Source organism: Embiotoca jacksoni, unplaced genomic scaffold (genome assembly GCF_022577435.1).
Source record: "Embiotoca jacksoni isolate LCO1_2020_lvr unplaced genomic scaffold, fEmbJac1.0.p SCAF_21, whole genome shotgun sequence".
NCBI classification, from domain to species: Eukaryota; Metazoa; Chordata; class Actinopteri; family Embiotocidae; genus Embiotoca; species Embiotoca jacksoni.
Genome location: NW_027185352.1, coordinates 2666187 through 2678861, shown reverse-complemented (window position 1 = coordinate 2678861; position 12675 = coordinate 2666187). Strand labels below are relative to the sequence as shown.

General features: G+C 40.0%; 1 protein-coding gene across 4 annotated transcripts in view; it reads left to right on the top strand.

Moving 5' to 3' along the window:
* lmo3 (LIM domain only 3) overlaps positions 1-12675 on the top strand; it is a 52238-nt gene that overhangs the window by 3480 nt on the left and 36083 nt on the right. For all 4 annotated transcript variants that reach the window (XM_069156401.1, XM_069156402.1, XM_069156400.1 and 1 more), the window contains one exon: positions 3013-3226. In XM_069156401.1, coding sequence (XP_069012502.1) covers positions 3021-3226 — 206 coding nt within the window. In that variant the 5' untranslated portion in view covers positions 3013-3020. The remainder of the gene's footprint in view (positions 1-3012; positions 3227-12675) is intronic.

Below are 12675 nucleotides of genomic sequence, written 5' to 3'. Positions count from 1 at the left end.
TTAGCGATCACAGCTGATATGTGCCCGAGTTCATAACGGCTTCAGTCTGTAATATGTTTGTGGCTAATTGAGTCTGTTAAATCCGTTATTGGCCTTTACCAGCAGTGCGCTGCCATGGCAACAGTAATTAAACTGATAGGTTGAAATGTCAGCAACTCGTTGCCGATCAGCTGGGACTGAAATAGCATGCTACTCTCTGCTCCAGCTCTCCATCATCCTCCATCAGCTCAGGGCTCAGATGATGATACATGTGGCCGGGGACGCGCAGCAACCCACAACCAGAGAGTGAAAGAGGAAAGGGAGGATACGAGCCAGCGAGCAAATAAAACAGACATCATTAGGGCTTCGAGCAGCTGTGATTTCTCTTCCTGCATGGGAAATGAGGGTTTTGTTAAGCACTTCCCCCGAAAAAGCAAAGTGGCCAAATTCCTGCGATGCTCCCCCTCTTCCCTCTCCTGAGTTGATTGCACGGTAAAAGCGCAGTTGAAACTCTCGCTTCTTTTGGTTTGGTAATGAGTAGCCTACTGTGGACTTTGTGGTGTTAACGAGGCTGGACGGATCAGTACCGCTGAACATGCGCGACTGAGAGCAGCCGGCAGAGCAGCCGCGCGCCCCGCTCTGTAAATCCAGCCAATTAACAAATCAACAGCCCCAACGCACCGGAACAAATGAGATGAACTGCTCACCGCGCGGCAACCTGTTTGATACTCTCTTTGCACATATTGTTTTAGGAAATATATATATATATATATATATATATATATATATATATATATATATTTTTTTTTTTTTTTTTTTTTTAAAGAATGGGTACCAGGTGAAGAACAATTGTCTTTGTGTGTAGCGGCAGATTTTTGTTCCAATTAAAGAACTGCACCAGTCTTTTGCATGTTTTAAACCCATTTAATTTAAGTCAGATGGCATCGTTTTCACGTGTCGTTGATCCTCAGTTTAAAAGATTCTTTTTGCATTTTTGGCAACTTCCTCAACATTAAACTACACCTACAAACTTGAAATGTGCCGAGGTAGAAAGTCAATCAGTGACCATCAGGTTAAAGGTTATGTTCCAATCGATCTGCACTTACAACTGTAATTACACACTACAGTAATAGTAGACAAGATGTTTTTTTTTGTTGTTTTTTTAATCAAACAACTTGTAAAGTTTCTGTAGTAAAATTAATGAAAGCATTTATCAGACAGAAAAGGGGCGAAAACACCCCAAAATTAAAATACTATGGCAACCTCTTACCAGATGTGAGCAGTGAGGATGGTCACCAGTAAATGAGCTATGACCATCCACCTAATCAAGAAAGTTTCTGTATTTTAAAATGGCCAAAGCTCAAACTGCACCTAAATATTGTGTGTATGCATGTGTGTTTGGTGAAAGGGGGACAAAGGGGAGTGGGGCTGTGCCTCTCCTCAGGGAATGGTAGGAGAATACTAATTCCAGCCCGGTGTGAAGCCTCATTGTCCCCCGCCTCCTCGCCCCCAGTGGGCCCAACAAAGGCTCTCCACAGTCAGCTCAGGCCAAACAATATGGACCTAGGCAAAACTCCTCGCCTGTAGCCACGCCCCTTTAAACACAGAGGAGGTCAACGTAAAAGAACTGTCCAGGAAGAAATGTGTTTGTGTCTGTGTGGGCTGCTTGTTGGTCTCACAACACTTGAACAGCAGTAAACAGTGTTGGTTTGTGGTGATCCTGGTCCGGGTCCAGTCTGCTGACCACAGCCGGCATTCACTTCTTCCCTTTGACACAATTAGTCCATTTACAGAGAACATTAACATCCATTTCTTGTTGCTGAGATTTTTGTCAAATATGCTTCAAATCATAGTCTACTTTAAATTATTACTGTTAAATGGTTATTTATTAGTGACATTGTCCATAGGAATTAATACTATGATGTGTCTGTTTTTCTTTAAGCAATATTAAAATTAACCTCCACACCTGTTAGGTAGGTAGGTATTTACTTTATTAATCCCCGAGGGGAATTTTTTTATTATTATTTAGTTATTGTTAAACTTTGGTTAAAATACCCTAAATATCATAAAATATACCTTTGTTAAAAAAAAAAAAAAAAGGTTAGGCCAGATCAGTGCAGGTACTCCTCAAACTATTTTTCACACAACATGGGGTCTGAAGAGTGTGTTTCTCTCCACACAAACCAAACACTACATCCTCCTCAAGTAATGTTGTTTCAGTCTTCGTATTTCCACGAGCATGAACCACATGACAGCCTGTCTGTAGTACATCACACTTTACTCAACATAAATTCAACTCTTTTAGGGGAAATGGTGTGTGTGTTTATTAGAGATAATGCTTTTTGGTTCACTAAAAAAATAAGTATACACCTAATGTTTAGTACACTCAGGTTTGTGTGTGTTGAATTACCATACAGCTACGCTGTGACTTATGGATGGCATTGTCTGTTAAATTTAGAATTAAAAAAAATTCAGGGTTTTTATTTTTTTCAGATTGTCCTGAAGCAATATACATATTTTTTTTTTTTTTTGAAAGACCTTGTTCACTGTGCAAATTAACAGTGTGGGTACACTATATATTAATACAATTTTTAAAACCTTTTTTAAAGACACTTATTTTCACTCATAACATGTTTAAAAGGTCAATTGCCTATGTACATTATATGAGACCTAATTTGCTTTGAAACTATTCGGGTTAAATTGTGGATTTTTTTTGACAACGTAAGAAAATATAATCATTTTATTGTTTTTACATTTATCTACAGTGTATATTGTACCTATATCACCATGACAACATAAAGATTAAGGAGCACAATGGAAACAATTAATAAACTGCATTTTTTTATATCCTTATCATTTCTAAACAGAACCTTTTAAAAATGGTCATATTTGTTAAACAGTATTATAAATGCATTATCCTCCCTCATTGAGCTTCACTTTGCCTTTGGTTTTTTTGTTTTTCTTAATTTCACCCCGAGCATGTCAGTGCATCGCTGTTTGAATGCTTAAAGCCTCCCTCTGTGCTTCTCGCAGGTATACAAATGCTCTCCGTCCAGCCGGACACCAAGCCAAAAGGCTGTGCCGGCTGCAACCGGAAGATCAAGGACCGCTACCTACTGAAGGCCCTCGATAAGTACTGGCACGAGGACTGCCTCAAGTGTGCCTGCTGCGACTGTAGGCTGGGCGAGGTGGGCTCCACGCTGTACACCAAAGCCAACCTCATCCTGTGCCGGAGAGACTACCTACGGTAAGAGAGACAGCTGACTTCTTCACAGGGCCTGCGTGACGTTCAACAAACGCAGCGTACCACCCAGATAACACGCAGCCTGGTCTCGGTGCGCACAGGGGTGTTGGAGAACGTACTCGCTGATACACACTTTACACACATTTGGAGTTCAGTCTGAACTCCCATTTATTAAGAGAGATTTTTAATTTCAAAAAGGCCTCAAAATTTGTCACTACCAAAACATATGACTGATATGAATTACAGTTTGCCATTTGTTTTACTTTTTCAATTGTTATTATTATTTATATCTTATCATTTTTTTGGCTGGTGTAACTGTCTTAGGAGTCTCGAGTGACCCTATTTCCGTAGATTCTGTTTTTTTTACTGGACCGACAGCAACTATCAGCGTAAAACAGCAAAAATTCCAAACATTCAAAAAAATACTCAAAGTACCTTTCTCAGCTTTTCTCACCTAAGTTATTTCAAGGAACTGACTCCATAACCTCCTGTATTTCTCTTTCTGGAAGTAACGTTGATGCAGTTTTTATTTTCCATTTTAGTTTTGTTTTATCTGTGGTGTATTGAATGTATTTGCTGGAATAGATATCTCTTACCTTTTCATTCATGGGAATACGTGTCTCTCTTTAGATGTCCAAACGTAGAAGTTCCCACCCTCGTTACTCGCAGGGATGCAGTCTGTTTTTGTGGTCTTGCATTCCACCTTGTCGTGGTCATTATCAATTAGCAGACATAGAAAGTATAGTTGGTGTATTGGCATCATTAACGTTGGTGTTAAAAGTGCAATCTGTGACCTTAACATGAACCACAGGGTTAACTGCTGTCAATTAAATTACCAAGTTGGAACCGATCACACTCTAAATTGAATAGCAGCCTTATTACTACTAATATATGGTTTAATACCAACACCAAACTAAACTAGTTTCTTAAGCTGTAAACTGTTTATCCCAGAAACATGTGTTTTTTAAAGGACAGCCTTTAACCCACATTTGTTTTTTGTATCACTACAAAATGTTTAGTTTGTACATACATTCAGTTTAAATGATCCTTTGCTTTTATTAAAAACATTTAAAGTCCGCACCAGTAGAGATTATTGCGAGATTGTTTCAGACATGAATCAAACGTTCCTTTTTTAACCTCCTGTGATTTTACTCACACAGAAGTCATCAAAGGAATCATCTCTCCTTATTGAGAGATTATTTAAAAATATATTAAAGCCAAATCAGTATCTTTTTTTTTTAACATGGCTGTGTAATAGTGATTTTATTTTCAACCTGTGATAAGAAGATCCTTTTTCTCCTGAGAGCTCGTGAGATAAACAGCTGCTGGCTTTTTAGTTATTTACATAAGAAATCAATTTGTAGTTTACAGAGGCCTGAAACATGTAACACTTCTCGCTGACATGTGATCAACGTGAAAAGGCTTGTTTCACCTTCATTCAGCTGCAGATACGGTCTAACATCCAGAACTTGATATGAGTAGATTATTTAACGTTTTTTCCTTCACTGGTTTTCAACATGACTCCGAATATCTGTGTTGCACTGCGATGTCATTTTATAACATCCACTGCAGTTTTGACAGTGAAGGACACGTCTTTATTAAAACAGAGCGACTACAGCTTGGAGTGTTCTTGTGTGATGCTGTTGACTGAGGAGGATTTTACATGTTTCCTGACTACAAACAAGCAACCGTTTTTGAACAGGTCCATTTTTTTCCTGCTGTCATTGTTAATAGACCTAATCAGTAATATCTGTACAAATATATATCACAGATGTTTATAGTTATTATTCATGTTAAAAAGAACATTTGAAAATAACAAAAAAAGTGCCAAATTTATAACTTCCATGTTGCATTTTTGTTTTGATTCCAGCTGTTTTAACGACATGTTTCACTGATGGTGTGAACAGAATAGGACACGCGTACACTACACTTCATTTCAACCCCGGTGATGAGAGTGACTGCTAAGTCCTGTCTACTAATAGCCGTTGCTGTGAAAGGCTGTTGTGGGAGAGAATAGTCAAAAGGTTCTGAGTCCGACTGCAGGTCAGACTCAGGGTTATCAATCAGGCTCGCTGACATGGTCATGAATGTGCAGAAAATTTGACTGTATATTGTCTCACCGGAGTTTGCATGAGTCATCCGTGAATCAGAGGTGGTTTGAAAAATGTCTTCCCCTTTCCTCATGTTTGGGCATTCTTGAGCAAAACTCTGGACCCTAAATTGTTCCCATTATGTGTACCACATTAAAGGCAAGCAGAAAAGAAAAGCCATGGGTGAGGCGGGGGGGATAGTTACAGGTGCTCTGTTTATGATGCATGATGCATTACTGTATGGACCTCCCAAGCACAGGCCCTCAGAGTTTAGAAAGCTCTGTTTGAAACTGTTTGAAATGACTGGTAACACGTTTTTGAACAGTTTGTCAGTGTTAATCGTGTAATCAGCCTGTGAATGCAAACAAAGCATGCAGGGAACAGGCAGATGTCAGGACCAGGCAGCAAAGAAACAGATACAATGGCTGGAAATCAAAGACTGTAATACTGGGAGAACCTGGCAAATGGCTGAGGAAATGGGGTCAGTATACTGTATGCATGTGCTGCAGGGCTGACAGGAAACGGGAACAGGTGTGTAAGTGAGCGTGGAAGGACAAGTGATGGAGAATGGTGGGAACACATGGGGGCAGGTTCGTAGCAGGACCTGAAATTACTCAGGTAGAAGAGCAGAATGAATGAAAACGACTAATCTGAGGTTGTCATTGCGACACCAAAAACGCACACATTCACAACGTGTCACCTCACTTGACACCAGTGTCGTTCAGGGCTGCCTAAACAGGATCCAGGAACTCAAGGCACCCATTTGATTGGATCCGGCTCCTCCTTTATCGCAATGTAAATACATTTTATTTCCCATTGAAGTTAAAAATGGCTTGTTTGACTATTTTGGATGCATTTTAAATGGGATTGGAGTGGAGTTTTGTGCACATTAAGTGAGCTAAGTTAGTTATGCGATGTAAACTTCAGCAACAAGGAGGAAAGTGATCAAGACAATCAAATTTGTCAAATTTTTTCAAACCAGCAGGTCAGTAAGCAGGCCAAAGTCATTTTATTGGAGACAGCGCTGTTTGTTGTGTGTAGTTGCTGTTATGATCGGACTGAAACAGAACGACAGCCAGACACTCCCATCACTTCACTCCGTGCTTTCTTCTCATACTTAGAACTCTCCTCTGATTGTTACATGTAAATAACTCATGCTTTGTTTGTGATAATAGTTTTTGTTTTAGTTTTTACGCCTAGGTGTTGTCCAATGTACTCCAGGCTCTGTGGACGTTTTGATGCATTGCATGACTTTGTCTGGAACAGCATGCTGTTTGTGTTTAGCACCTTCTGATATACAAATTACACACGTGTTTGTTAGAAACGACAGTCATCAGCTGTGTTGGGAAATTACAAAGCCTATAACAAAAAAAAACATTTTAAACGATATATTTGGACGTTTTTTTTAAGATTTGCATCTTTGGTAGGTAACAATAGACGTTGGAAGATGGACTAACACACCGTTAGTTTGGTTATATATTCAGTCCCTGAATAGGATTTTACTTCAGTGTCTCAGTCTTCATATTCCATTCCTGAGTACCAGGCCCCTAAAAAGTGCTTGTCCATCCATCACCCAGTGTCCACAGGTATTTTTTACCCCACCAGCTGACGTGTAGCAGGGCTCCAAAACAAAAGCTGTAAATGTCACGAGTGAATCACTTGATTTGAAATTCTTTCGCCCAACACCAATGCATACAGTAGCAGCGAGGCCGGGCCAGCGTTTCTGAACGGGCGTGCAGTCTAAGAGGGAGACCAATTTCAACATGTTATTCTTTCATCTTCAAAGTTCAAGGTGACTGAATTGATTTGACGCTCACTATCATACGAGTGGCCTGCCTGCGAATGCACCCTGACATCTCCTCACAGCTAGCTAATGAATGGCAAATATAGCAAACCGCAGCATTCCACATCTGATCTGCAGAGCAACAAAGAAAGCCCGGCTCCATCACAGAGGCAATCAATGGCTGCAGCATCACAAAACAATACAGTTTTAGACACACACACACGCACACGCACACGCACACATACACATACACATACACATCCCTTTAGTCAAAGCACCCTCAAATGTATTATTTCTAGTTGTATATATCTCAGTCCAGTCTTGAATAGCCAGACCTCCTCGGCTCTGCTGGACGGTGGTCTGGCTGCATATCCTTCTTTTTCAGTGTTTATCATCTCGTAAATTATTCTGACATTGAGTCTTGGCATTAAGATGGCTAAATCCCCTCAAAAGACCAGAAGGAACCAGGCAGTCTGAATGCATGATGCAAATCTGCGTCAGAACTTGGCATTTTCAGCGTGTAGGTTGCTGCTCGGAGGTTCGACACTGCAATGAGGATTTTGGAAACAAACAGACGACTGAAAGCGTCGACCAATGGCAGGTTTTTACCAACAGTATACATCCGGTGTGTCAGACTCGTTTCAGTCTGTCAGCCCAGGTTAGCAACAGGAGAGGAAAAATAAGGACAACTGCACATTTACTTCATTTTTATTGTCATTTTAAGTAAATTACAGAGGCCTTCATTATACACACCCTCCCCCTGCTCCAAGTCAATCCCATTCTGCTTAGCAGGGTGGCATGTTATTAGGCCTGACATAACCATGGTTAATAGAATTCTTTGGAGGTCTGCTGCCATGAGCGATGTGATCCCACCAGCAATAATAATCCTCTATCACTACACATGCACAGAAAGCAGAGGGAAAAAAAACATACAGGGAGAAATGAGTTAAAGCCTCAGCAGCCCCTGTGATCGAATGTAATGTACAGAGGAATGTGTGTGTGTGTGTGTGTGTGTGTGTGTGTGTGTGTGTGTGTGTGTGTGTGTGTGTGTGTGTGTATCCCTTCTTCAACCTGTGACTGCTATAATTACAGGTATTATCTCCTAGAGCTTGATTTGTGCTTTGCTCTCTCTGAACGTGGAGAAATACAGCGAGAACATTTTATCAACAACTGATCCCTTTGAAACCGAAGCTTCCACTGATGATACTGGTAATAGAGCGACGCCACTGTTTATGCTGATGTGTGATTTTCACAGTACAGAGCGATAATGTTTGAAAGCCCAGAGGAGGGAGGAGAGCAGACAGACTGACACATTTAAGTTAAAAAATGCTGAGAAAATGAAGACTGCGGCACAGCGGCCTACTGAGTGCCACCACACACACACACACACACACACACACACACACACACACACACACACACACACACACACACACACACACACACACACACACACAACACAAAACACCAGCGCTGGCTCCAAGGCCGGGTGCAGGCGTGAAAAAGCTGTTGGGCATCAGTTAATGGAAAACTGTAAATTCCAGGCATCCATTTAAAGACAGCACCAGGAGAACACTTATTTATTTATCTATTCATTCATTTTTTTTAAATCCAACTTCAATTTTCCTCTACAGTGGTTTTACTAAGATTGTAAATGCAAGCAAACTCACAGAACTGTCAACATGGCTGGATTTATTAACGTTTTGGAAAGCTGGCTATCAGTGAGAGATAACCAACATGTAGAGCATGGCTCAATGTAATAACTTCAATTTTTTCCTCTTTGAGAATCAACTTTGTAATCCACAGCCACCTTGTATAACCATGTATGTAAATGTAAATGAAAAATGTATCTTTTTTCATCTCACATTGTGCTTATGATGCATTGTCAGTTTGCATGTTGGCGCCAGGCATGACTGTGACATCAAGTCAAGCTTTATCTCCAGGGACTGGCAGCGGGTGAAGAGAAGCGTCTCCGGCTGTCTGAAACTCATCTATTATTTTCAGAAATCTCATTTAGTTACATTCTTCTTATGAACAAATGTCATACTTTTGATTAAAAAAAACTGTTCTATTTGTGAGATTGCACAAACTAGCAAAATACAGTTTTCTGAGCTCAGGGACACCATCAAATATAGGCAGGATCCAGATTCAGGTTTCAGATCCACTCTGCTGGTTCATTGGACCTTTCATATCGTCCACTGTGGAAGCATACATATCTGCCTGCCTTCTAAATGTCCTCATTTAACCCCCCAAAAAAATCATTGATTTAATTATTCTGTTCTCTATATGGGCTCAAACATGTTTACTGTGAGCTGAAAATGACATTAATGTGCACGTCACTCAATTTTCCACATTTAACTTTAACTTACTTTTTGTGCTTTTTAAAATATTTTTTTTTTACATTTAATATAACATAAAGTGTAGTCAGATTGAAGGTGATATGAAAATCATTTCAAGTGAATTTGACAGCTGATCTGCACAGTTCATCTTTAACTGCCCCAAAAAGCAAATGTATCACCTATAAGATTTAGCTAGCTGATTGTGTACACCAACCGTGTGTGGAGTTTATATGTGCATGTGTGTGTGTGCGTGTGTATGCGTGTGTGTGCGTGTGTGTGCGCGTGTGTGCGTGTGTGTGTGTGTGTATGTGTTTGTGTCCACTTAACCTCTGATTGCAGAACTCATCAGAACATCCAGTCCTTCCCCTGTTTCTCTCCTTAAAGCAAAAAAAAAAACCAAATCCTCATGACACGTTTTTTTTTAAAATTTTTTTAACACTTTCAGATCGCTTAGATCATCTTTGTTTCAGTTTATGCTGCAGAGCAAATCAACACCCACGCTTGTCTTTGCATCTGCTTTAGTATTGCATTGCTCATTATGTCCCAGCGGCCCATAGTTTGTTTGTCCCCAACATGGCTAAACGCTGCAGGGTTTTTTAAGATGAGTAAAAAACAGAAGCAACATATTAACACATATAGCTACTAACAAAGCATATGGAAATATGGATAATGTAAATGTATTGTTATTGGAGCCACTTGAGTCTCAATAATTGAACAGGACCACACTAACCACAACTAAAACGTTTCACAGGCTCCTTTCAGGATTTAGTGTTGGTAACTGTAACCTGGCTTATGTAGCTTTCACTAAATAGAGATTTTTTTTTTTTTTTTTTTATAAGATAATGAGGTGGTAATTAAATGGCCCTTCAGTGAGAATATCAGACTAAAGATACAGCTTTGTTCTCCCTAATTTACACATGACCTCATTCCACAGAGCAGACTGGACTCCCAGTTAGATCAGTCATCATTAAGGCAGCGATCGATGGCAAACAGCCCCACAAAGGGCTGAAAGCCGGTGATTTCACAGGAACCACTGGACAACATCCTGCTCACTGGTGCTCCTGGGAGATTTGTAAGAAGCCGGTGTAGTTTGTCATCAGCTCCACCCTGATTCTGTGCAGGCTGAAATATTCAGGCTCGTCCCTTTTTCTTCTTCTTGCTCTAATGACTAACACAGATGTTCAGCTGTTCTCCAAAGTAATGCTGAAGGGCACGAAGACGTCTGCAGCCCGGCCGACATCATGGCTGACTTTTCTTTGGCGACTCTTTACTCTAGCTGCAGTGTCGGGTCAAAACTAAACATATATTATATACTGCTGACCAGTTCTAAACTATGCAGATGTGTGTAATATGTTTTTCCTAAACTTCAAATAAGAGATTTAAATAGCAGCGTGTCCCACTTTTACTGGAGTTCATGTGCCGTCACCTGCAGCAATTCTGTCCTAGAAATTACATTTATTTTATTAAACTATTTTAAAAAGTTCTGTTTGAGCGAACCAACATTAACGCTGTCGTATTATGTTGTTGTTGTTGTTGTTTTTTTTTAAATTAATAAAACACCATGTTTTTGAATGGCACAGATTTGCTAGCACAACCACAGCCTGGGGAGGGTAAGATGGAGGTTTTGGTGTGTTAATAAACTGGATTTCTATAACATTTAAAGGCTGCCACAGACTCAACTTTATAAAAGTTGAACAATGCTCTTGTGACCACATTTGGATATTGTTTTGCAAGCTCAGGTATTTTTAGGCAAAGATTATTTTGTCACTGATTTTATTACTGATGTTCAACACATCTATGAATTGTCAAATGCATCAATTCATATTTCGTCATTATGTTAATAGAAAACATTACCTGGTCTGGAGTGTTATACGTTAGATAAAAGCATAATTTGTGGACAGATTTATCCGTACCGTTAACCACATCTGAATTGGAATTCATTTGCCATATCTGAAAATTTTCCCCAGGGTGATTTGCATTATTTATTGTAGAACCAAAAGAAATCTTTAAAATCATTTTCACAGAATGCTATCAGCCTCCGGTCTGGCAGTTTGCTTGTTATGTTATTAGTATGTTGTAATGCAGTTATAAATGCGGCAGGATTTTTAAATTGTGTCACACAATGATGACATCACTTCAGTAAGCATCATGTCTGCAAACATTTTTTTTTGACAAACATACTGAATCACATTTTAAAGTCATTTTACAAGCAAAAATTCACTTTAGATATCTGAAATAGTCTGTAAAATGAGGGAGACTTGAACATGGACCCAAACATGCTTGACAGCATAATAACCCAGGGCTGCAGGCCCAGTCCAGGACAGGCTGTTCAGAAGTGTGTGTGTGTGTGTGTGTGTGTGTGTGTGTGTGTGTGTGTGTGTGTGTGTGTGTGCGCGTGCGATAATCCGCCACATCAGACTTTTATGTAATGTATGCAACGTTTACCACTCGAAGAAGTAGGCCGACCCTAGCAACGACCCTAGCAACAGAGGATTTCTAGTCTGTTTAATTGCTTTCTAGAGATGGTTTCTCAAACTGAATAATTACAGCACATAGAAACACTAAACTGCTTTGCTAGTTCAATCATGTTGTCACTAAGATATCTGCTGGAAAAAGAAATCCATGGACACTTGTATATTTAAGATAATGACGCCGTATCACCGGACTGCGGTCAAGTTAGCCGTACATCTAGCCACTGATAGGATTTTAAGTGCCGACTATCGGTGGTGTTCCGGTACGGGTGCTCGGTGGGGGAAAAAAAGGACAAAAAACCCCCGTGATGTTAGCCAAATAGATCACATTTAATACACCTATAACAGGTAAAAACAACTTTGTATCGCATATTATATCAAATTCAATTCCAATTATATATTTCCATGGAGATGGTGTAGTGATATTTCTAGTGTTGAGCAGGGAGTGATGTCATGCTAATTTGTTCCACACGTACAGTTGACCAATCAGATCTCTGGGTCAGAACGACTTGTTGTATAAACAGGTTTTGACCACAATACGTTCCTGTCACAACAGAAAAAACTACTCTTCCAGGATCAGAGTGGCATCAGTGTCCCCACTGCTGCTGAGGGTGGAACGTGTTGTAAGATGGAGTCAGATGCAGATCCAGCCTGAGTGCAAACAGCCTGGAAGTCGAGTAAACACCACACCGAAAGAAAGAAACTCTCCAGTCATGTGCTTAATCTCGGCTGTTAGAAAGAGTCACCTGAAGTCATGATGTTACGAACT